This window comes from Pithys albifrons, chromosome 7 (assembly GCF_047495875.1).
Source record: "Pithys albifrons albifrons isolate INPA30051 chromosome 7, PitAlb_v1, whole genome shotgun sequence".
Taxonomy (NCBI): domain Eukaryota; kingdom Metazoa; phylum Chordata; class Aves; order Passeriformes; family Thamnophilidae; genus Pithys; species Pithys albifrons.
In genome coordinates this window covers 3333577-3358570 of record NC_092464.1, presented here as the reverse complement: position 1 = coordinate 3358570, position 24994 = coordinate 3333577, and the positions used below count along the sequence as shown (strand labels likewise).

General features: G+C 46.9%; 1 protein-coding gene across 1 annotated transcript in view; it reads right to left on the bottom strand.

The window, feature by feature from the left end:
• Window positions 1-24994, bottom strand: part of OBSCN (obscurin, cytoskeletal calmodulin and titin-interacting RhoGEF) — a 186255-nt gene that overhangs the window by 14135 nt on the left and 147126 nt on the right. The window contains 15 exon segments of the mRNA XM_071560603.1: window positions 239-3818; window positions 4652-4729; window positions 5499-5544; window positions 6237-6389; window positions 6908-6934; window positions 7481-7653; window positions 7795-7872; window positions 9932-9992; window positions 10817-11017; window positions 11442-11523; window positions 12037-12205; window positions 13791-13903; window positions 14234-14361; window positions 14702-14822; window positions 18087-18341. Coding sequence (XP_071416704.1) covers window positions 239-3818; window positions 4652-4729; window positions 5499-5544; window positions 6237-6389; window positions 6908-6934; window positions 7481-7653; window positions 7795-7872; window positions 9932-9992; window positions 10817-11017; window positions 11442-11523; window positions 12037-12205; window positions 13791-13903; window positions 14234-14361; window positions 14702-14822; window positions 18087-18341 — 5265 coding nt within the window.

The window sequence follows — 24994 nt, the reverse complement described above, 5'->3', positions numbered from 1 at the left end:
TGGGGGAATTCAGGCCCCTTCTGTCAGTGGATTAGCCCAGCTGCCTCCTGACTGAGTAACCCAGTAGGAGAGAGGTAGATCTGGAGCTGGACCCTGCTGATTTCACAACCTGTCACAGCCAGCTTTGCAAGCCCAGTCTAACCACAGCCTCAGAGATGCTGGGGAAAAAGGAAAAGGCAGCTTTAGCAGAGCCCAGTTACAGCAGCAAATCTGTGAAGTAACAGAGGGAGATACTTACCTTCCTCTGGCTCAGGAGAGGTTTTCCCTTTCAAGATTCTTGAAATATGGGCAACAGAAGCTTTTACTTTCTTCTTCAGGCTCTGCTCCACCGACAGCTCCACTGAATGAGATCTTGCATATGGTTTAAAGAGCCCTGCCTTGGCATGGAAGGAACTTTTCTGCTTCCCACTGGAGTCCTTTTGGGAGCTATACATTTCCTTACGACTCTCTGACCCTTTTCCCATGGCAAGCAAGTGAGTTGCCTTGGAATCCTCAGATATTTCCAAATGGTTCTTCCTGTTCCTGTCCTCTGCCTGTTCCCTGATGCACAGTCTTTTATCCTTATGCAGATGTCCTGCAGGAAGGGACCTTGCCCTTTCACCAAGAGGTATAAACCGTCTACCAACTGGTTTGGGCGAAGGCTTCTTGTAGCTCAGAAATTCAAATGGAAAATAGACAATGTCATACAGGTCAGAGAAATTCAAGTAGGCAGGTTCCACCTCTGATATGTCAAATTTTTGAGGGCCACTACCAGCACTGGGGGCTTCATCTGACAGGTCTTTGATTTTCACTAAAGAAACCTCGGGGTGTTTCCCAGTGTCTTTGCTCACTGGTACTTGACTGGGCCTTTTCCCAGTGTCCAAGCTCTCTGTTGAGGAAATGCTGGCCCTGCTGGAAGTGGCGCTTTCAAATGCCAAGTCCTCCAGGTGTTCACATTCATGAGGAAGTGTCAGTGCTCCCTGCCCTTCCAGTACCCCTGACTCCTCACTTATGCTAAGATAGGGTTCTTCAAGCTCAGAGACTTCCCCTCTTTCTCCCTGTTGTACAGAAGGGAAGGAGGTGTCCATGGGAGCTTGGCCACCTGAGCCTTTGTAGAACATCTCCCTAGGAGGAGAGATGTGCTTTCTGCCTTCCTTCTCTCCAGAAACTGACTCTGCCCAAACATTCATCTCCTCAGACAGGGAAACCATCTCATCCACTAAACCCTCCAGCACAGCAGACTCCTCATCACTGTAAAAAGAGGACCTTTTCTTCTGATGTGAGAGTTCCTGACTGTGATCCCTGTGGAGCAATGCTGGGACAGCTTTTCCAGCCTTAGATCTTCCACTTTCTATGGGAACTCCTCCACCCCCACCATAAACCTTTGGATGTTCCTCATATTCTGGTTCATAGGCTGAAGCTGGAGCAACTTCCGGTTGTGAAGCAGTGAATGCACCTGAAAGCCCACCCCCCAGAGCAGCAGGAACCCCACCCCTGGGGCTGGCAGCCCTGTGCTGCTCCAACACCTCATGTCCAGCCTTGGGGAAAGGAGCAGCCGTGGTCTGTGCAGCTGCTGCTGCCACAACAGATCTCCCCTCGCTGTGAGGGGATGGCAGTGGATGCTGCTGCTTTTCACTCTCACAGACCGAAGGGAGAACAGTGCTTTGGGAGGACACAGTTCCCACTCTGTGTCTGCCCTCTGGGGCAGCAGGTGCCCAGCCATGGCCTTCAGGGACCTTCTGGGGCTCAGCTCCTCCCTGGGCCAAACAGGGAACAACCTGTGTGGCAGAGGAGCTGTCACTGCTCAGAGCAGCAGTGCCCTCCTTGCTGTGAGCTGCCCCTTCCCTTTCAGCCCGTTGTGCTCCATCAGACACCAGAGCCGGCACTGATTTTGGTGGTGGGACTTTGGGAGCAGTGAGGGGCTCTCCCTCCAGGATGGCTGAAGCTGTGTCTGCATGAACAGGAGCCCTCTTGTGAGCTTGTCTTTCACCATCATGGGCTGCTGGTGGAGTGACTCCTGTAACCCCTGCTCCTCCATCCTCCAGGACAGCAGATCTCCCCTCTTTACGGGTCTTCAGCTTCTGAGGAGCAGCTGTGAGGGTCCCTGGCCTCCTGCCCAGCGAGACAGCAGCTGCTGGAACACTCTGCTCAGGGGGTTCCTGACTTTTGTCTCTACACACTGGAAGTGAATCTGCTTCTGTTTGTTCTGCTGGGACAGCAGAGCTTTCGTGCTCCATGAGTTCAGACTCGGCAACGCCGTGAGTGGAAGTCTTTCCATCTGAATGTCTCTGCCTTTTGTCCTTCCAGGGTGGAACTGGGGCTGTCCTTTTGATAAGCAAGGCTCCACCTTTTTGATCTGGATGGCTGCTGGGGCTGTGAGCAGACTCCAGGGGCAGACACACACCTCCCTTACTCATGGGAGGTGACTCAGAGTCATCTGAGTGTGTCAGGGTTGGAATGGACTCTTTGCCCTCCTGAAAAGCAGAGTCAGAGGCACAGCCAGGGGAAGATTTACCCTCCATGCTCTCATGCTTTTGAGCTGATGGTGCAGTTACATCTGAGCACTGGGCAGTCAGAGTGGAGCTTTTGCCTTCCAAATCTTCAACATCCTCCTCAATCTCAGTAGCTTTGGACTTCTTTAGTACATGTTTCCTATTTTGACTCCTATGAGGTGACACTGAAAGTCCCTCTGCCTGTTGTATAAAAGCAGCTGGGCACCCATTACCCTCACAGTGTGTGGAAGGAGAGGCCTTTTCTCCTGAACAATCCTTGCTGGCTCTCCCAGCACCCTCTTGCTTTGATGTGCCTACAGAACATCCCTTGCCAGGCCCTGCAGAAATGTCACAGTGCTCACTGGCTTCAGGGCAACTCTCCTGTGCCAACACATCGCAGTCTTCTTCCAAAATATCTTGTTCCCTCAATGACCTTGAGGCTCTCAGCCTGTAATCATCCAGGGAACGGCTCCTGCTGGCCCCGGCAATGGCCGGATGTGGCGGTTTCCTGGCGGTGTCAAATGATGCTGATTTGGTCAAGGATCCCAACAGGCTTTCCCTGCGATCATCCCCTTCCTCCTCTTCTTCCTCCAGCTCAAACTGCTCTAGGAGGGGTTCACGGAGACCACTGAGGGGCACCTTGGAATATCCAGCTTTCCTGAACGTCCTCCTGGCTCTGTCCAGGTGCCTTCTGAACTCCCTGCCTGGGGAGGAAGGTGGCCTTGCAGGGAGCTCAGTTGCTTGGCTGTAGAAGGTGCTTTTAATGACACTCTGCCTGGGCACAAAGGCAGATGGCCTTTCTGCCCCATCCCCAGCCTTTTCAAGTCTCTCCTTATCAGATAAAGGTACATGTGATGTGCTTTCTGTGGAAGTCCTCATGGATGAGGGCTCAGCAGCGCTGCTCCTTTGGGATAGCTCTGCTCTTTCACCTCCAAAACTGGGATGGAGCCCCTCCTCTTTCTCCTGGAAGAACCTCCCCATGAGCTCTTTGCTTTCTGTAGGTGATTTGTCCCCCACCTCAGCTTTCATGGAAGCATATTTCCTCCTCATGGGTTTTACTGGAGGGATGGAGATTTTGGAGTGCTTCTGCTCACTTGAATGTTTTGGAGGCTCCTGATGAGTTGGTGCATCAAATACAGGCAAGTGCAGCTCGGGGGTAGAGCCAAAGTGCCTCTTCTTGGGGAAATTGGAGTTCTCATTGTCTGAAGAGGAGCCACTGGTGCTGGATGAAGTGCTTTCCTCAATGAGGTGTCGAGAGATGGCCAGGGAGGTGTTGTCATGAGTCCCTTCGAGGATCTCTGGGATGGATCTCATTACCAGTATGGATTTGTAGCACATCAGAGACCTCTGAGAGGCAAAAGCAAACACAGCAGAGTGAGATGGAAACGTAGTGGGGGCATGTTGAAGCTCCTGAATGAACTCCTGAGCTCCTGAATACCTCACCCACCAGCTCAATCACACACTGCCACCCTTTGTACAGGACACCAGTCCAAGCCTCCTTTGCTCTCCAAATCTTCCTCTTCCCTCATTCCCAGATGTCAAACTAAATTAACTTCTGGGGACAAATGTGCTGTTGTGAACAGGAGAGCAGGACCCTGCCTGAGTTTTCCAAAGTCAATCTGGCCACTCAAAGCAGATGGAGAGAAGTTTTTAATGCAAAATGAAGGAGTGAATGGCCTTAAATCTGTCAACTGCAAAATGGTGACTTAGGCCAGCAGAAGACTTGCCACAGTGTAGGAGTTGGATTCTCCTGCTCTGATTTCTGCCATGTGAGACACCTCAGTTGAAGTTTGGCAGTTTGCCTTCCCTCCCAGCCAGCAAAGAGCAACTGGCACCTTCAGAAGACAATCAACCCCATTACTGTGGAAAACTTCAGGAAAAGAGGCATTTTTGGGGACTTGTCTGTAATTCAGCTCCAATTGCAAAGGGCACCTCCCTTGGACACAACTTCATGTCCTACAGAACCTGCACCAGACCAGGTGGTCTCCAGGCAGTAAAAGTCCAGGTAATTAATTCCTGACACATCCATCAACCCCTCCCTCCTGGGTTCATTCCCCATTCACAGCCCAGCTGAAATCTCTGCTGAGCTCACTGTGCTAGCCCAAAAGACTTTAATTATTCAAATGCAATTAAAAAGAGTTATAACTAAAAAGAACCAACACAGATTAAGGGCAACTCACCTGCCACTTGCTTCGAGCCACAATGAATTTGAGCTGCTTGGTATTAATGAAATGAGCTGCTTCCAGGGGGACATTATGCTGCCAGGTGGAATGAGAGGAAGATCATTGGTTAAAAAAAAAAAAATTTAATTTCCTGATAATGTTCTAGGATTCCCTTCATCCAGAATTGTTTAATTTAGGAAAGTTACAACAAGCCAAATGCTACGATGTCTTCATATTTAAATTACAGACAAAATTATCAAAAGCAAACCCTGTCATTAAATAATTTCTTATTGTTAATTTTTAGCTCTTCTCCTCAGTGGTTTAAGGCATTGGAATATAAATCATAACTGTGCTATGCAAAGCCACAGTTTCCTTCCTATACTGACATGTGATAGGACAAGAGGAAAAAGTCCCAAACTGCACCAGGGGAGGTTTGCTTTGGATATTAGGAAACATTTCTTCATGGAAAGGGTTGTCAAGGATTGGCACAGGCTGCCCAGGGCAGGATGTGGAGTCACCATCCCTGGAGGGATTTAAAACATGTGGCACTTGGGGACATGGTTTAGTGGTGGCCTTGGCAGTGCTGGGTTAATGATTGGACTTGATCTTAGAGGGCTTTTCCAACCTAAAGGATTCTATGCTGTATCTGCTCATGTCAGCAATAAATCTTTATGCTTTGAAGGAAAGATATCCTGGCATGTAAACCTCTTTTTGGGTAGCCAGGCCTGACCTTCTCTGTGGCACAGAAAACAGGAGAGCATGGGAAAAAAATAAACAGCAAATAACAAGCAGCTTAAAGAGCTGCTCCTCCAAAGGTCTCTCCCAACTCATTGTTATGACTAATAAAGGACCAGGACAAACTTACCATGAACCACTTGTGGGACAGACAGTCCAAAGCACTAGGCCTGGCTCTGGGAAGAGAACAGATCAATGTTTTAGTAGGATGTCACTTCCAACAGCACCCACAGGATCTTGCTGAAGGTGCTGCTGCACATGGACACAGGTGTACACTCTGGTGTGTGTCCTTGGGCTGCTGGTTTAGAGCTGAGAGCCAACAAGGCAGACAGCAGCTTCCAACCCAGGGTTTCCTGCCCTTGAGGGGAAACAATCCTCCTTTTCCAGTCTGACACTCCCCACAGATCCTCAGGAAGACCCCATGGCACTCTGTGGGCACCCAGTTCAAGCATGTCCAGAGCAGCCCTAAGAATGACTTTGCTCCTTTAGGTGGTCAGAGTGAAAATAGCTTTGGCAGGAGGCAGAAAAAGTAGAAATTAAATTGAAAAATAAGCACCTTCAAATGTGCCTTCAAGCTGCCTTTTAGTCCTTGAAATTGCTTAATGAATGTGGTTAAAGGCATTTAATTCTCCCATAACTCCCTCCACACCACTCCTTGCTCCTCCCAGAAATTCATCTGCCTGGAGGAGGCAGGGAGTGAGGACATCACCATCCCAATATGGAAAATACCCAAATTGTGGGGATAACAAAGAAGAATCAGGGCAAAAACATCTCAGAACATCAGCTTTCTGCTTTTCAAGCTGTGCCGAGCTGAGCTGAGCCCGCTGAGACACCAAGAGCTCTGCAGGAGGCACAGAGGGACACTCACTTGGGCTGCTGCTGCAGGATCCCCTTCATGAAGTCCTTGGCATCTTCACTCAAGTGAACAACCTCAGGAATGGTCCATGAGATTTCCCCGCTCTGGATATTCAGGAGGGTTTTCCTGTCGTTCTCCCCAGCAAACGGAGACTTGCACGTGAGGCTGATTTATTGAACACCACAAAGCAAAAGGAGACAGATTTTAGCCTTTCCCTTTCTGTTCAAATGGCAGGAGCACAAGTGCCCTCCTGGGGTCTTAAAATACTTGGGGCTCTCCATGTGTGGGACTGGCTTGTGAGCAACGTGCTCACCAACAGTCATCTCTCACCCCAGCACTTCATGGCAGTTGACTGATTTATTATTTGTTCTGGATAATAATAAGATAAGGAATTAAGGGTTTGATTTTCCACAGTTCCAGTGGGGTGTTGCCTAAAACAGGGAAAGGGAGACTCAACCTCATCCGCTGCTCCCAGTGGGAACTGCAAGGAGAGCAGCTCTCAGGTTTTCAGTCAGGGGCAACAACCAAAGCCCTGGGCAAGCAGGGAAGGTGGAAACTACAAAACAAACTGTCCTTATCATAGAAAAACTCGATGCTCCACTCATATCCCTCACCTGAGGGTGCTGGAAGGCTCTGATGGACAAAGGATTATTAAATGAGTCTTCAAAAGAAGATTTATTTACCTTAAATACGTGATGACTCCAACAGCCCTGGGGAGAAAGGGAACACAAATGTCAGGTGTTTGTCACTACTTATCCATCTTTCTCAAGCACACAGCCCCTCTTCCTGCCACCAGACACTCCCTTCTCCTCCCTTTTCCAATGAAAATAAATTCCAAAAGCTATTTTCACCCTTCAGCTCTTTTCCCCTTTAATGTCTTTTAAAGTTGTTCTCAAACAATCTTCCACTTTTAAAGCACAGATAAAGGAAACGGCTCAAAATACTTTTATTTTTGGAGTTTGTTTGCCTTTTCTAGAAAGCCCTTTAGGATCATTCTCCCCTGTTGCTGCCTCTAATAGAGATCATCTCCTCTAAGATGCTCCTTTGCATTAATGAGCTGTCGGGGTTCAATTAGGGCTGAAAACAAAACAGGCAGAAGGAGCTTTATAAAGAGCCCTGATGGCTTTTGGATGCTCAGGGTTCACTCTCAGTTTCCTGTGTAATTATCACTGCTCCATTTACTTATTAAATGGAAATTCAGGCCGTTGAGGGCCTGAAAAAGCTTTTTAGGAAGAAAAGAGATGAGCAGATATTACCAGATATCAGTTGCTTTTGACACTGGGGACAGAGAAACAATTTCTGGGGCCACGAACTCTGGAGAGCCGTATTTGCTGTACTGGGGCTCAAAGGGGATGATCTTCTGGGCAAAGCCAAAGTCACAGATCTTCAGGTCTTCCCTTTCAGGGTAAACCATGAGAATGTTCAGTGGCTATTGAATGAAAAGAAATAAAGGAAGAAACTTGTCTTTAAAGCAGGGAATATTTTCAGTTGTATATGAGAATAATTCAAAGAAAGAACAGCCATTCCCTGCCAACAAGAGGCTGTGAAAAGCCAGACCTGTCTTTGTTACCTTGATGTCCAAGTGAAGGATGTTGTTGTCATGAAGATATTTCAGTCCTTCCAAAATCTGCTTGATATACAATTTGACCTAAGAATTGAATCAATTATTTGAGAGTTATTAAGCAGTCACAGTAAACAGGAGGATCCCTGATTCAACCAAGACTTTTAATATATGAGGGAGGGAGAGATTGAACCAGAAATACTTTTAAAACAAGAATTAACTTCTTGTATTAGTCTTGCAGTTGAAATTAGATGTAAACCGAACACCACACTGTGCCTTGTGTGGGACCCCTTTGCCCTGCTGGAACCTTCTCTATGTGACAAAGTATTTAAAAAAAAACCCAAAGCAAGCAAACAAACAAAAACAAAACAACAAAACCAATTTTACAAGAACATGCAAATTAAAAAAGAGATAAAAATCCTCAAGTTTGATAAATCTTATCAACTGTCATAACACAAACTCTGCCCTGCCTTGGTGTAAATCAGGCAAACACATTTAAAACACAAATACTTCTGAAAATTATGTCATAAACCTATTTGTTGACTATATGTAAATCCAGTCTCATGATGGCTGAACAAGGAGTGAAGATTTACATCCAGATTCACCTCTGGAACTGCTTTTCCTTTGGCATTTTACAGTGTTGGCTGCCATTTGACCCTTAAAGGATCCCAACCCAAACCATGATTCTATGATTCTGTCATGGTTCCCTCTGAGTATTTTAAGAAAAAATCAATTTTACCAATAAATATGGCACACATGGCTACCAGATGGGACACATGAAACATTTTGAGCACCAAGGATCTCAAAAAAAACCCCAAAGAAAACCTTAGAAACCACAACTTCAGCACCAAGGATCTCAAAGAAACCCCTTAGAAACCACAATTTCAGCCCTTTGTTTGGAGAGTGAAAGGGAGTGGATAAAATATAGTTACAAGGGAACAAAGTGGTATTGAGCAAGTGAAGATACAGGAGTTCCAGGTGACAGATAGCAAAGAAATTGTGATAATAATAGAGCAAATTTAATGTTTTTTAGGCTGAATGCAATACTGGTGGTAAAAAGCACTGTCTGTTTCTAATTATTCCCCAAAGAAACTCAGCTGATGGGAAACACTGATGGGAACACATTTTAAAGGCTGATTCTGTTCTGACAGTTTATCACTGGTTCAAAGACATTCATAGAATCATAGAATCAATTGGGTTGGAAAAGACCTCTGAGATCATCAAGTCCAACCCTTGGTCCAACTCCAGTCCCTTTACCAGATCATGGCACTCAGTGCCACGGCCAAGCTCAGCTGAAAAACCTCCAGGGATGGGGAATCCACCCCCTCTCTGGGCAGCCCATTCCAATCCCTGAGCACTCTCTCTGCAAAGAAGTTTTTTCTGATCTCCAACTTCAATTTCCCCTGGCAGAGCTTGAGCCCATCGTGCCCCCTTGTCCTATTGCTGAGTGCCTGGGAGAAGAGACCAACCCCCACCTGGCCAGAACTTCCCTTCAGGCACTTCCAGACAGTGCTGAGGTCACCTCTGAGCCTCCTCTTCTCCAGGCTGAACACCCCCAGCTCCCTCAGCCTCTCCCCACAGCACTTGTGCTCCAGTCCCTTCTCAAGCCTCATTGCTCTTCTCAGTTGGGTTGGAAGAGACCCTTGAGATCATCAACCCTTGATCCAATCCCTTGATCATCAACCCTTGATCATCAACCCTTGATCCAATCCCACTGTGATCACCAGCCCAGGGCACAGAGTGCCCTGGGCTGGTGATCACAGTAGGGTTGGATCAAGACATGGTGAATTCTCTGTCCCTGGAGGTGGATTCTCTGTCTCTGGCCCCACTCCAGCCCCTCAATCTCCTTTCTGACCTGAGGGGCCCAGAACTGAACACAACACTCAAGGTGTGGCCTCCCCAAGGCAGAGTCCAGGGGAAGGGTCACTGCCCTGGGCCTGCTGGCCATGCTAGTTTGGATCCAGGCCAGGATCCCCTTGGCCTTCTTGGCCACCTGGGCACACTGGTGGCTCCTGTTGAGCTTCCTGTCCCTCAGTCCCCCCAGGTCCCTCTGCCTGGCTGCTCTCCAGCCACTCTGTGCCCATATTCCATAAGGAAAATTCAGGTGGAACCAACTCTGGCCTTTCAAGTGAGGAGGAGGAATTACCTCAGCTTCAGTGACCACACTCTTCTTGAACAAACGGTCCAGGAGCTCTTCACTGGAGCATCTGACACAGTGGCATTAAGGGAGCACAGAACTACAGGGAAAAGCTTATTTTTCCTGTGTAACCACCTCTATCCAGCTCCCAGAACAATTCTCCAGGTGATCTCAGGCAATGTGATGTCCATTAAGGTCTCTGTTGCACTGTCCTTCTGGCAGAATTGGGCTGCTCTAAACCTGTGCTTATATGCCTTATAAATCTTATATTAAGCAGCATCATATGCACATGAACCTCAAAAGCTTTAATTTAAAAGCAGGAGAGAGAAAAAATGTTGTTCAATACAGGAGAATGTGACAGAATTCAACCTTATGCCTCTCTTACTTTAACAAAATGATTGATATTTTAGAGTAGGTATTTTAATCCAATTAATAAAACACTGTTTTAGTATTGACATTGTGCAAGAGAAAGCAAATTTTAATATAATAATTATGACTAAAGGATGATAATTTAGTAATAAAGGAAATGTAGTAAAATCTACAGAATGGTAGAGTTTGGTGTTGCTTTGCTAAAATCAACCCAATGACTGTGGGGTTTCTGCCCTGAACTGCCTTTTCCTCCTGTTCACCCAGACTGGATCTCCTGGAAACAGAGTCCTGAACTTCCAAAAGTTTCAGAATGGGATTTGGGTGCTTAACAACTCATTCACATTTGGATATTCCAGTGTGATTTTCCCCAAGCAGCAGAAGCACAGGAGGCTCTCACGGGGCTGTGTCACCTTCTCTGAGGGTCCTGTGTCCTTTTGTCTCAGGCAAACCCCACGGTTAAATGCCAAGTTATTTAATAAATGAGCTCTACCCAGTACTTCCCATCCTCCTCACAGAAAAGGATACAATTCCAGGATCAAAATCAGTGTTTTCCTGGTCTCAAACTCATCCAGGAGCCTGGTAATTCTGTCGTGGGACAGAGAGGCAAGAATCTCCCTCTCCTGGTGCGCTCGAGCCTTCGTTTTGCTTCGCAGGGGGATGAATTTGGCGGCACAAGACACTCTGTTCCCTTTGTGCACAACCCGTTTCACGAAGCTGAAGCAGCCCCTGGGCAGGAACCGAAGCACAAACCCTGCTCAGCGCTGGTTCAAAGAGCAGCAGGCAGAGAGGTCTCCACATCCCAGCCCTTGCCAGCCTCCCGCTGCTCAGTCCCTGAACTGTCCAGCATCCAGAGCTCGTTTTCCTGGAGCTGAGGTGCTGTTGCCCTCTCCTGGCTGTCTCCAAAACGAAACAACGTGTTCCCATCAGCGGGAAAAGCTGTTCCAGGTGATGCAGCTTTGTGCTGACAAAAGCTGATGCCTCGACCTATGGGTTGTATGGACTCTCCCATCCTCTCTCAGAAACTTCAGGACAACATTCCCAGCACACCTGCAAAGGGGTGACCTCCCACTTTTCCACAGCTGAGCCCCCTCTGCCTCTACATTTAGATATTCCCTGGCAGTGATGCTCTACAGCTGGAAAACTCATTTACCTTCCAATCTCCTGCTTCACCTCATAGTGGGAATGGAGCTTTCTCCTGGTGGCCACTTTCTTTGCTTCTTGGTCCTTCTTAGCTTTGGAAATGAAGGAAAATATAAGGGTTAATATTCAGACAGCAATGCCTTAATAAGTTATTACAGGACAATTTATAGTAGACAATTTAACTGTGCAAAGTTATTACAGGACAATTTAAGGCTGGAAAAAACACAGGAGTGCTCTGAACTTCTGCAGAGAATTAAGTGCAGCTTCTTGATAGGAGAACCTGTTAATATGAACTTCAGGATTGCCCAGGAAAGCTGTGGCTGCCTCATCCCTGGAAGTATCCAAGGCCAGGCTGGAGAAACATGGGCTGGTGGGAGGTGTCCCTGCCCATGGCAGGGGTTGGAATGAGATGGTCTTTAAAGTCCCTTCCAACCCAAACCATTCCAGTGATTTGCTTTTTTACTGGATCCTGCCCTACTGGCAATGTACAAATGCCACACAAGGATGCAGAGCTGGTGCCACACAGGTACCAGAACATGACAGCAACACATAACACGTTGCCATGGCCATGGAAGCAACTCCTGCAGCTGAGAGAGTGGCATTACCTTCACGTACAATAAGCTCTGCTTTGCACAAAACCTCCCCTCCTGCATTTTTGGCAACACAAGTATAAACACCACCATCTTCAGAAGCAGCATTGTCCACCACTAAGAAATATGTTGTTCCTTCCTTCCCTTGGTGGACTCTGTCGCTGTCTGTCAGCAACGAAGTGCCCTGAAAGAAGGAAATGACATTGTGGCCTTGGGAAAAACAAGATGGAAACAGATGTTTCCTGCTCAGGAGCAGAGCTACAACACAGTGTTGGGGTCAGCAAACCTCACTGACAAAATGCTGGCTGCCAAAGTCCTTCAGTGTTGCCATTTATAGGAGCACAGGCTTGGGAGGGATCAGCAGTGCCATGAGGTTCATTCTTCAGCTCTCCCAGCAGTCAGCCCAGGGAACACAGGGATCAGGGCTTTGCTCCTGCCTGGTCTCCAGCTTGGCTGGCATTTGTGCTCCTTGTGAGGCACATGAGCAGAGCTGAGGGGGCTGGGGGTGCTCAGCCTGGAGAAAAGGAGGCTCAGGGGGACCTTCTCCCTGCCAGGAGAATGGAGCCAGGTAAGGGTTGGTCTTTTCCCCCAGGCAACCAGCAAGAGGATGGGAGGAAACAACGTCAAGCTTTGCCAGGGGAGGTTCAGGTTGGATATCAAGAAGAGTTTCTTCATGAAAAGAGTGGTCAGACATTGGAAGGGGCTGCTCAGGGAGGTGGTGGAGTCACCATCCCTGGAGGTGTCCAAGAAATGATGGATGTGGCACTCAGTGCTCTGGTTTAGGTGACATGGTGGTGTTTGGTCAAAGGTTGGACTCGATGGTCCTGGGGGGCTTTTCCAACCCTAAAGGTTCTGTGATCCTCTATATTCATAAATATGAAGAAAGGGACAGGAGGGAGGGTGTGTGACACAGAGAGCAGATTGGGAGCATTTGCAAAACGTTCCTATGGCAGTAAGATGTGACATAAATATACCTAATACAAAATATACATATATTATACAATAAATGTGAAGTGAACCCTATTCCCCCCCCCCCAAAATACAAGTTCCTTTTTATACTGAAGCAAATTTTAAATTAGAAAAAAAATCACTCCATGGCAGCACCAGCTCAGTGCTTGGTGGGATCCAGAAAATACCAGATGTTAGAAACTATTAGGGAAGAAATGAAGAATAAGACAAAAAGCATCATTTAATAATTTCTTGGCTTGCCCCATGGTTGTGGTACTGCTGCAGCAATGTCCTCTCTAACCCTTTCCAGATGAGGATCGACAGAGCAAGTTGGGGGCTCTTCAACCTGGAAGGCTCAAACAATATGACAAGATGTAACAACAATATTTGAAGGAATAATAAATTATTTCCCTTTCCTTTCTATGGGATGTTCATTGTACTTGCCCACTCTCATTTAACCAGTAAGTTGCAGAAAAGATACAGAGCCTGGAAGTCACACTGACAATTGGAATAAACCAACCCTAATCCCATCCCCAGCCACAAACTCCAGCACACATCTCAGTGACTCTCAGGCAGGAGCCAATCCCCCTTCCTCATCATCCCCAAACCCCTGTCTGAAAAAGGATCTCCAGTGACAGTGGAGACAACACAGGTGACACACATGGATGGTGGCTCCAGTGAGAACAGCTGGTCCAGCAAACCCTGCAGACATATCCAAAATCAGTGTGGGAGCTGTGGGATGAGAGAGCAGAAGACCTGCCCTGTGGAACTGGTGCACTACAGACCTTTCTGTGGTTGGCCAGAGCAAAGCCTGCACTTACCCTGAACCACAGGACTGTGGGTGGAGGGGTCCCCTCGATGACTGCCTGAAATCTGGCACGTTCTCCAGAGTACACCTGCACATCCTCTATGGTCACCTGCATGTAGGGAGGACCTGAGGAGACACAAGGCTTTGTTCCATGCACAATTCCCAGTGTGCTGACATAGGCTGAGTTACTCAGATGACATTTATAGAATGGGCCATTTAGGATATAACAGATGGTGTCAAATCAAGAGCAATCACAGCATTATATTTGGGATTTTTTATACTGGCTTTACTTTCAGGCTTCTTATCTTCACACTTATCTCTTATCTTTTTGTTCAATCAACAGTTACCACTCAAAAAATTGAAGTGTTTAAAAAAACAATCATCAGGAGCTGTTACCAAATGATCAGACAATGATAACTGTGGAATGTGGGAAAGGGAAACAGGGTGTGTTCTTACTTGTTGGGGTCTTCTCCTCAGTCTTATACACACGAGTTCTTTCCGTGGTCTCAATATAAACCTCACTGTGCACATCCCAGACCACGTCTCCTTCTCTTCTGTACCAGCCTCCTGCCTCTGGGGATGTCCTTTCACGAAGCCCAAGGGAAAAGATCAAGAAATAGTCACATACAGTGACAGAGGTGCAGGACTGCCCCGTGTCATCCACCAGACCAAGTGTTATTTATGTAAAATTAACTCCAGAATAACGTTAGTTTAGGAGAATTCATTTCTCCCTGACCTTTTCTACCCTTCTTTGGCAAACCATGTGCCACCAGGATCCTAAAAATAAAAACAAACCTACAAGAATCTGTTCAAATCACCCCTTGGTTCCTCCCCAACAGAGAGTTTGCTTTTCTTGCAACAAAATCTGTCCCACTCAGACCTCTGTATATAGTAATTATATCAATAAATGGAGGTGGAGTTCACCTGTTGATGGGGACGGTGCGTTCCCCAGCACTCTCATCTCCAGCTGCGTCTCCACGGGAAGGACCAAGGCTGGACTTTGGCACACTTGGTTCTTCAGCTGGAACCTGCCTTTGTGCTTTGTCTGGCAGCAGAAACAGGGCAAGTTAAACACATCAGCTCTGACAGCACACCTGAAACCCAGAGCAAACCTTTGGAGCCATCTCTGGGTGTGCCTGTTGTCAGAGCCGAGTCCATCCCACCTCGGCTGAGTCAGTCACTGAAGCTCAGAGGAGCATTTGGCCCTTTGGCACAGACCACATGAAGCAAAGGGATTGTACAAGATCAGAATGGTGGCATCACTGGGGAAAACTGGCTTTTCTGGAAGGGAACACACAGAGACAAAGATGGGAAAGGCAGTGGGTGGGGACAGGGAGAAACAGGACAAGTGGGAGGATAACGTGGTTCATACATCCTTTATAGGAGACAATTTAACTGTGTTTGAGTTCCAGCTCATGGCTGTGATGAATCACAGAATTGTTTAGGTTGGAAAAGACCTTTGAGATCATTGAGTCCAACCACTAACACAGCACTGGTGAAGCCACCACTAAACCATGTCCCCAAGTGCCACATCTACACAGCTTTTAAATATATCCATAAAAACTCAACATTAGCTTTGTACACATGGATGCTTTAATTAAACCTTGTTATGGGAATGGTTCTTGACTCCCTGCTGTGACCACAGACAGCACCAGTGACATGACTGGAGTCACATCAGTGCAAAACTGGTGGTCAAGGCAGGTCCTGCCTGGGGATATGACTAATATGGAGGCAGGTCCTTACAGAGCACCTGGTGATGTTTTTAACATCAGCGTTGCTGCACCTTCACTGGGTTCTTGGAAAATGTCTCCACACAGCTTTAAGTTACACCAGAACAAGGTTTGGCATCTGGGGCTTACAGGAACAAGGAAACAAAAATTTGGTGCAGCTTGATGGCAGTTCAGGTAGTTTTCAACTTTTTAAAAAATTAATTATTTTATCAGATATATTTTCAAAACCTGGTTTGATCTTCCATTCCAAAAGTACCTGATTGTCTTCTGATACTGGAATTGCACCACAGGATAAAGTGCATCACCTCATTTTTCATTTTAGGAAAAAAATGTAAATCAAGAGGGGATTGAGTCCATCATCAGCAAATTTGCTGATGACACCAAGTTGGGAGGGAGTGTCGACCTGCTGGAAGGCAGGAGGGCTCTGCAGAGGGATCTGGATGGACTGGAGAGATGGGCTGATTGCAATGGGATGAAGCTCAACAAGGCCAAGTGCAGGTCCTGCCCTTTGGCCACCCCAACCCCCTGCAGCGCTCCAGGCTGGGCACAGAGTGGCTGGAGAGCAGCCAGGCAGAGGGACCTGGGGGGACTGAGGGACAGGAAGCTCAACAGGAGCCAACAGTGTGCCCAGGTGGCCAAGAAGGCCAAGGGGATCCTGGCCTGGATCCAAACTAGCGTGGCCAGCAGGCCCAGGGCAGTGACCCTTCCCCTGGACTCTGCCTTGGGGAGGCCACACCTTGAGTGTTGTGTTCAGTTCTGGGCCCCTCAGTTGAGGAAAGATCTTGAGGGGCTGGAGCGGGGCCAGAGAAGAGCAACGAGGCTGGGGAAGGGACTGGAGCACAAGTGCTGTGGGGAGAGGCTGAGGGAGCTGGGGGTGTTGAGCCTGGAGAAGAGGAGGCTCAGAGGTGACCTCAGCACTGTCTGGAACTGCCTGAAGGGAAGTTCTGGCCAGGTGGGGGTTGGTCTCTTCTCCCAGGCACTCAGCAATAGGACAAGGGGGCATGATGGGCTCAAGCTCTGCCAGGGGAAATTGAAGTTGGAGATCAGAAAGAAATTCTTTGCAGAGAGAGTGCTCAGGCATTGGAATGGGCTGCCCAGAGAGGGGGTGGATTCCCCATCCCTGGAGGTTTTTAAGGTGAGCTTGGCTGTGGCACTGAGTGCCATGATCTGGTAAAGGGACTGGAGTTGGACCAAGGGTTGGACTTGATGATCTCAGAGGTCTTTTCCAACCCAATCCATTCTATCATTCTATGATTCTCCCAAGCAGGAAGGGCCTTCTTGGGGAGCATTCTGGGGATGTTTGGTGCAGTTTCTAGAAATGATATAAACCAGCTCTATTGGGATGGGCAAAGTGGTGATTCCAGACATTACTGACAGGCTCAGAGATCCCAGGTTGGTGGGATTGCCCTTTCTTATCACCAGCACTATCAAAATATTTCCCTTCTTTTTGGTCAAAGCATGTGAACATAGGGACAGTTGTCAAATCTGATTGAAATAATTCCCCATGGCATGTTTAGTTTTGCTCAGTGAAAGTCCTGCAAAACCATCTCATTCACTGCTGTATTTTCTCTTTAGCTGTGACTGAGAAAATAAGCTGCTAGTTCAGATTTTGGAATCCTCCTGCTCCATCAGAGTATTATTGTCATGGCTGATTTCCTACTAGAAAGGAAAAAAAAAGGTTTTAAAGCCCTTTCATTATTTTATTCTATTATTTTGGGTCTGATTCCCTGCACAGCTTTAATCCTTGCCAAGTTTTAAACAAGGAAAATTTATTTTTTGAGCAGTACTCAGAGTTTGAGGGCTGAAAGTTATTTGACATGGTCCTGGACAGAGAATAATTATTCTGACTTGACACAGAGACAGCTCAGACAAGTTGTTATGGCAGAAGCAGAAGGAAGAGTGGAGGGTTGTCACTTATTCCTGATTTTTTAAACACAGTGGAAAGACAAAAGACTTGATGTCCTGGCAAGACACAGTCACACATTTTAGTCACACAGATCATTGGGTTTAGTCACACAGGAACTGCTGAGGAGCCTCTCCAGGCTCTGGGGTCAGTGAAATGCAGGTGGACTTGATGCACTCAACATCCTAGAAAGTCTCTGACATGGATACAGGGACATTAAACACATTTCCAGCTCATTTATGGCAAAAAATAAAAGCAACTGCCCTTACCCACTCCACCAAACCAAACCCCAGATGACTTCTACAGATGTAAAGGAGGGATCTCACCCCACTTTTCTTCCTAAAAACACTTGGAGCAAGATAAGGGACAAAAACTCAGAGGTGGAAAAAATCCCCCATTCCCCCCACTTTGGGCAGGTGATGAACCAAACTCTACTTCAGCCACGGTCCTCAAACACCTCCTGTTTCCAGAAAGATCTGCCCCATCCTTTTATCCAACCTAACCCCAACACACCCTCCCATGTCCTCTTGGGTCTGAATGTCCTCTGTTAATCTTCAGCTGCTCAAAACACAATGAAACATAAAAATGAGGTAAAAAATATCATTATTTCCATGTTCAATGTGTTTTCTCTCTCTTGGCCCCCATGGGACATTTCCCAGGTCCATCCCAAACCTACCATGGCCTGCAGGAGCCTGGGTTTGGGTACTGGCTTCATGGACCAGCACAGTGAGCCCAGCTGCTGTCTCTGAGTGGTCTGAAGGAACAGACCCAGGAAGGCCAAGGCCACCATCTCCTCGTGTGCCCGGGGGAAGAGTCACCAGCATTGATGCCGAGTCCAGGAGTCTCCTCAGAGCCGTCTTGATCTCCTTATCAGCACGTTGGAGCGAGGCCTGCACAGAAGTCTCCATCTCTGACTGGGGGGAAGTCATCCCTACAGGCAAGAACAACAACTTTTCTCTCTTAAGGGCAGCAAGAAAACCCCCTCCAACCCATGGAAACACCTGCAATTGTATCATTTTCCCCTCCTGGAGCAGAGAGTCGATGTGGAAATGCTTCTCCCAGCAGGAGGGAAACAACATTGGCTTGGAATAAGAAGGTTGGGCCAGTATGCTTTGGAAAGGTGTATCTCCCCAGGCTGAGGACACTGAGCCACACTGTCTGCACTTGTGGCCTCTCCCCAGACAGGGGAACAAAAGATCCATCTCCCAACTCAACCCCACATTGGCTGGTCTGTGAAAAATACCTGCATTAATCATAGAATATGCTGAGTTGGAAGGGACCCACAAGGATCATCCAAGTCCAACCCCTGTCCCTGCACAGACACCCCAACAATCCCACCCTGTCCCTCAGAGTGTTGTCCAAACACTTCTAGAGCTCTGACAGCCTTGGGGCTGTGCCCACTGCCCTGAGGAGCCTGGGCAGTGCCCACCACCCTCTGGGGGAAGAACAAATCCGTGGTTCAGACCAATGAAACAAGCCCAGCATGGACCCACCACACTGACACAGACCCTGCGTGCAAGGAGGACTTTGTCCTCAGAGGGAAGAAGGAGGGAAAAGGTACCAGTGTCATCTGTGACTCTGGAGAGGGACAGGGGAAAGAAGAGGGGGCTGTTCTGCTTCATGAGAGGATGGCAGAAAAGCTCCTCCTTGCTCCTGGGGTGATGTGTTTGTTCTTATTTACCATATCTGAGTATTTTTGCTGGACTTTGCTGTCAAAGGTACCTGAGACTCTGAATTTTGTTCTCAACTGTCTTTGCAAAGATACTCCAGGAGTGAAGTCATCTGCTCTGTACAGTCACACCCAGCAAGGGTGGAGAGAGAAGATTCATACAGAAGAGAATTCCTGCCTCAAGAAACTCCCTGTCTTGAAGGCAGAGAAAAGACAAGCTTTCCACATAATAAAATAGGTTTTCAAAGCATAAGGTTTTACAGGATGGCCACCCAGGAGACAAATACCATGGTTTGCACCCCCTCTCAGTGATGGCAGGAGCAGCTACACTGGGATAGGATCAGGAGTTCATCTCACCAATTATTGCCCAATAAACCCCCCACAAATCTTGAGGAGATACAACAGAGGGATGGATGATATCTAGGGAGGCCCTCAGGAATTATAAAGATGGACAAAATGCATGTCAGATTAGAGAAATCATCGTGTTCATGATGTGATTGCTCACCAAGCAAGAGAGAAAACTCAAACCACCATGTGGCTTGAGAAAAAATAAGAGTGCTTGGAACAAAGAGTGACTTGCCACTGACACAGGAGCAGGTCCTGTAGCTGCTTTGATTCTGCTCCTTTCCCAACCTTAGGAAAGTAAATTTCCATGACAGACCTTAGCAGGTAAAGCTGAAGGTTTGGATCAGCCTCCTTTGAAGGCATCTCCCTTGAATTTTGATTTCAATTCCCTCTGCATGAGCAGAATGGTTATGAAATATTTCATTTATGGATTTTTTGATGGACAAAACAAATGTCACAGAGACTGACCCTCAGGGTTTGTCAGCACTGGGATGGGTGGAAGACTTCAAACACTTTCCTGGAGAAATGTTTTGATTCTGTGGTGTTGTGATTGCTGCCAGCTGGTGCTGCCCTGGGGACTGGGCAGCTGCCAACAGGGAATCTGCTTGGAAAAATGTGATCTCTCACTGTTTCCTCCCTACTTTGGGATGTTACACCACTTTTTTTCTTCCTTCTTGAGGACACTGATTGAAGCTGATGACCTGAGGAACTTTAACACCCACTGAGGTACATCAAACTAACACCACAGGGGTGACACACCTGTGATGGACAAAAATTCCCAGTTCTGAAGTCCCAACCTTGAACCTTCACACCCCACATCTCCTTCACCCACAACCAGGAACCCAAGACTGACACTTGTTTGGAAGTTTCAACTCAGCCTCAGAGAAGGACCCGAGAGGATGAGAATTCTTCAAGATTATTGAGTCACAGGTCTGAGTTGGAAATGTCCCTAAAAAAAAAAAAAAACAAAAAAAGATTCTTTCCCTTTAACAGTTCTAAAACTGTCCCTGAAAAAGGAGCCAGAGCCCGACTAAATTCCTGATCTTGGGTCACAACCAGCTCCTGCTGAAGTCAGTGGGAGAAGTGGATGAGCTGGTGGAACATCAAGAGCCAAAACAAAGAACACAGAAACCCCAGGAGTTCAGTGACAGCTGATGCAAGACATTTATTGATATAAACTCAGCATCTAACAGCATATCTTGCATTGGATTTTTTTCTGTGTGTGGTTTTTTTTCTTTTTGTACCTCAAGCAAACTGACGTTTCCACTTTATTAATACCCATTTACCTGCAGGAATTTAGTAAAACATCCATTGTATTAAAATATTAAAATATTTCATACAACTGTATGTTTTCATCTACAGGAAGTAAATCCCTACATGTCTCATTAGTTATCTACACAGTTTAATCACTTCCAAGCATCATTTTTAACCTCTAGGAACAAATTTTGAAAGTATATGTAATGAACTTCTCATAAACCTTTCACTGTTTGAACAGAGGAGTTCAAAAATGCCTTTCAATTGATTCTCTGTTGCTTAAGTTTCAAAAGGAAATGTAAACAGGTGTTAATTGCTTTGAGCTAATGCATCAAAGTATAATTATTTCTTCTATGCCACCTGAACTGCAGCCTTCGAGTGCCTTTGGAAAAACCTGAGTGTCAAGCACAGCAGGAGGAAACCTCCCCACTCCTTTACAAATCTTCGTTATCTTTTGAATCAATATTGTATTTTAAAAGGGCAAATTCTTTCCTCAGCAGTATCTTTGTGAATCTGAATGAAATCCACTTCATTCTGTGGAATTATTCTAGACGGATACTGGAATAACTGAGATCAGAATCAGGCCCAATATCAAAGAAATATTTTCAGTTTTGAAAGTATTTCCCCGTTGTGTGTCTGTTCCTTTCCAATGTACAGTGCAACATCTGAAAAAAGCACTAATATATATACCCATCATATTGCTGATTATAAAACAAACAGTATAAACCAAGGAGATGTTATAAAAAACGGGAGAGTACCATAAAGGAAGCCTCATTTCCTTCCTCACACTGGAAGAGCATCCTGTATCATGAAGGTAGTGCATGTGACATCCCACCCAGCATCCTGCCTGGATGCAGAGAGTGAAAGGCTCTGAAATCAGTATTTCATTTTAGTCAGCACATGATCGAGGTGCAGCCACAGCAGGAAAAAACAACATGTTCCTTTCTGCAAGCAGCTCCTGGGAATTCAGTCCCTGTCTGCAGGAATATTCCCCCAAAATTCCAGAAAAAGCTCCTCAGCATTCCCTGGTTGGGGAACACTGAGACAGCACCAGCCACACATTGCTGAGGCAGAAACTCACTCCATCCCCTCTCCTCGTGCTGCTTAGAAATTCAGCTGCCCCTGAGCAGTCCTGGTTTCCCTGCACTGCCTGAAGGAAACCATTTCCTACTGCAACACTTGCACAGAGCTCAGCTGGGACCAGGTGAGGGACTTCTCACCCCACCCCTCTGTCAGCCAGAGGAGGGCAGAGCTTGGTCCTGCTGAGAGCGACGACAAACTCCGTCTGACTTCACCTGGCCCCGAGGTTTGGGCTTTGAGCTCGTTTCTTGCCAGGGCTCGGTGCATCTGCCCTTCCCCTCCAGCAGCATTCCCACTGCAGAGCTCCAGAGGAACTCTAGGACAAGCAACTCCTCTCCAAGGCACCTCAGCCACACAATGCAATTGCAACTGGTAGTCCAGTTTTGGAATAGATCTATTTTTCAACCAGGCATTTATGGTAAAGTTCTCTTTTCTTTTCTCTTCTCTTTTTTTTCCTGGTTTTTGTTTTTCGTTTTTGTTTGTTGTTGTTGGTTTTAAATATATCTTTGTGCTCCTCCTGCTTTGCTCAGTGGTAAATTCCTCTTAGCACATATAAGGGATGTCATCCAACAACCTGTTAACAGGAATATTTCACCACTGGCATGTACAGGAGACCAAAAATTCCTCCAGCAAGATTTTTTGGCAAAGATCAGATTTGTGATTCTTTTAAGGTCACATTTGTGATTCTTTTAAGATCACATTTGTGATTCTTTTAAGGCCACATTTGTGATTCTTTTAAGACCACATTTGTGATTCTTTTAAGGTCACATTTGTGATTCTTTTAAGGTCACATTTGTGATTCTTTTAAGACCACATTTGTGATTCTTTTAAGGCCACATTTGTGATTCTTTTAAGGTCACATTTGTGATTCTTTTAAGGTCACATTTGTGATTCTTTTAAGACCACATTTGTGATTCTTTTAAGGTCACATTTGTGATTCTTTTAAGGTCACATTTGTGATTCTTTGCATGTGTCAGTGTTTCATTGAAGATGCAGAAATCATCCTGTGCAGCACTTTAAGTGCACATTAAGTAAACTATATTTTAAAAGGTATGGTATATAAATGGTTTATAAATCCACTTCACTAGAATGCAAAATAATGAAACTTACATTATTAGACAACCAGGAAGTGGATTTGAAAATATCAGTCATTAAAAAAGAAAACCAACTATTTTTTTCACTTAAAGCAGAACAACAAAACTCTTGCTCTCTCATGTCAGTGGGACTTTCACCACCGACTTTAGTCAAAGTGGGATTTCAACCAAAAGGCCTGAGCAGCCCTTTGCATCCCTCATATGTGTAACATTTTCTATATATTTCATTCTGTGGCAGGAGTTCAGAATAATGTAACCAGACTGTGCATGTTGAAAGGTTTATGAAGTAATTTTGGTAGAGCTAAGTGGTGTCAGATGTGTAGAGCAGAGTCAAAGCAAGGTAAAGCTCCATGACCTTTGGGCCCACACAGTGACAGGAGACACTTTAGCTGGAAAAAAAAAAATTCCTATTCTGGGCTGCTGAAAGATACTGAAAATCTTGTTTTCCACTTTCTTGCCACACCATAAATCGGCACGTGAAATAATTTTGAAGTTCATGGACAAAAATGTGCTTTCCCATTTATATTTCTGTCATAGGTAGAAGAATCAGGCTTTTCCTAAACCCAAACCCCCCATCTCTGCTCCACTATGGAATGATATTTGTTCACCTCAGTCAAAGCCTTATAACTTACAAACTGTTCTGACACACTGTTCCCTTTAAGACTGGAAAAGCTGGACATATGGCACTTAAATACATTCTCCTTGTAATCCCTGCCACCGATGCCCCTCACCTACGCCAATTTTTATATGTTATATTAGTTATTTTTTTATAAAAAGTTGCTTTCTTTGGTGTTCAAATCATGCTTGCCCTCGGCTCAGCTTTGGGACAGGTCTTCTGTGCTGATGTGCAAGGTGACGGGCTCGCCCACGGTCCCGTAGCTGAGGGTTCTGGTGGACACCTCTGTTTTGAAGCTGGCCTGGCCGCTGTCGGCCGAGCGCTGAACTTCGGTGCAGAAGGACGGTTTGAGAGAGAAGGAAGGACCCGGACGAGCCCCCACGTGGGGGTCGCTCACATGGAAGGAGATGTTGGAGGGCGCCACTCGCGATGCTGACACGAACACACCCCCAGGAAGGTGCTCCTCGTATTGGGTGAAGAAGCTCTGCCTGGGTTGGGGCACCCTGGGCCTGCCCAGGTTCAGCAGCACCGGCTGCCCCACCGTGGGCTCGCCGATCTCCGCCTGCAGCACCGAGATCTCGCAGGGCTTCTCGGCCGCGCGCCGCTGCTCGTCGCTCCGGAAGGTCTCGCCCTCCTGAGGGACATAATCCTCCAGGTCCTCCAGAGTCAAGATCTTGCCGTTGTGCGTCAAAATCTTGTGGTGCCGCGTGCTGAGGTCGTCCGTGGGCAGCTCCTCGGGCTCGTCCACTATGACAATGTTGTCCTCTTCGGGGAGGACATCCTGTACCACTTTGGGGACTTCCTCATCAACAGGCCAGGACACATCTGGCTCATCTGCCTCTTCCTTGACCTCTGGGCTCTCCACGGAGAAGAGAAGGTCATGCTGGTCTCCAGCAGCTGCCTCAAAACTGAAGACCAAAGGCTCGCCCCCGCAGGCCAGCAGTGGGGAGGCGGCGGCTGACCCACAGTTGGTGCCTGTTTCCTGTGGGAAGCTCTTCCCTTCAGATCCATAATCCATAAATGAGTCATTTCCCAACTGTTCGGACCCACACGGGGAGTTTCTGTCTTCGTTGCTGACTTGAGGCCCCTCCTGCTCGGCTGTGTACACCAGGGGCTGGATATCACCCTCAGAGAGACCCTCAGCAGGCAGAGACTTTGACTGTTCCACCAATTTATTGTTGGAGTTGTTTGTGTTTGGATCATCTTCTGGAGAACGCCTCGGCTTCGAGGTGGGAAAAGTGAATGTCAACACCCCTGACTCATCTTTTTCTTGCTTTGCTGGGGAAGAGCCTCTTTTCCTTGCAGGTTTCGGTGACTTTTTCACCTTGAACTCAATTATTTCTTCCACTTCGACCCACTTGGGTTTTTTCTCTTCCACTTGGCTCTCTACGACCTCTCTGGCCGCTGCCCCTTGCCTGTCCTCTGGTTCTGTGACATAAAGCCTGGGCACAGCAGCCTTTGGAGCTGCCTCCTGGTCGTGCCTGTGGACAGGCTGCCTGGTCTTGGAGACATAGAGGGGCTCTGGA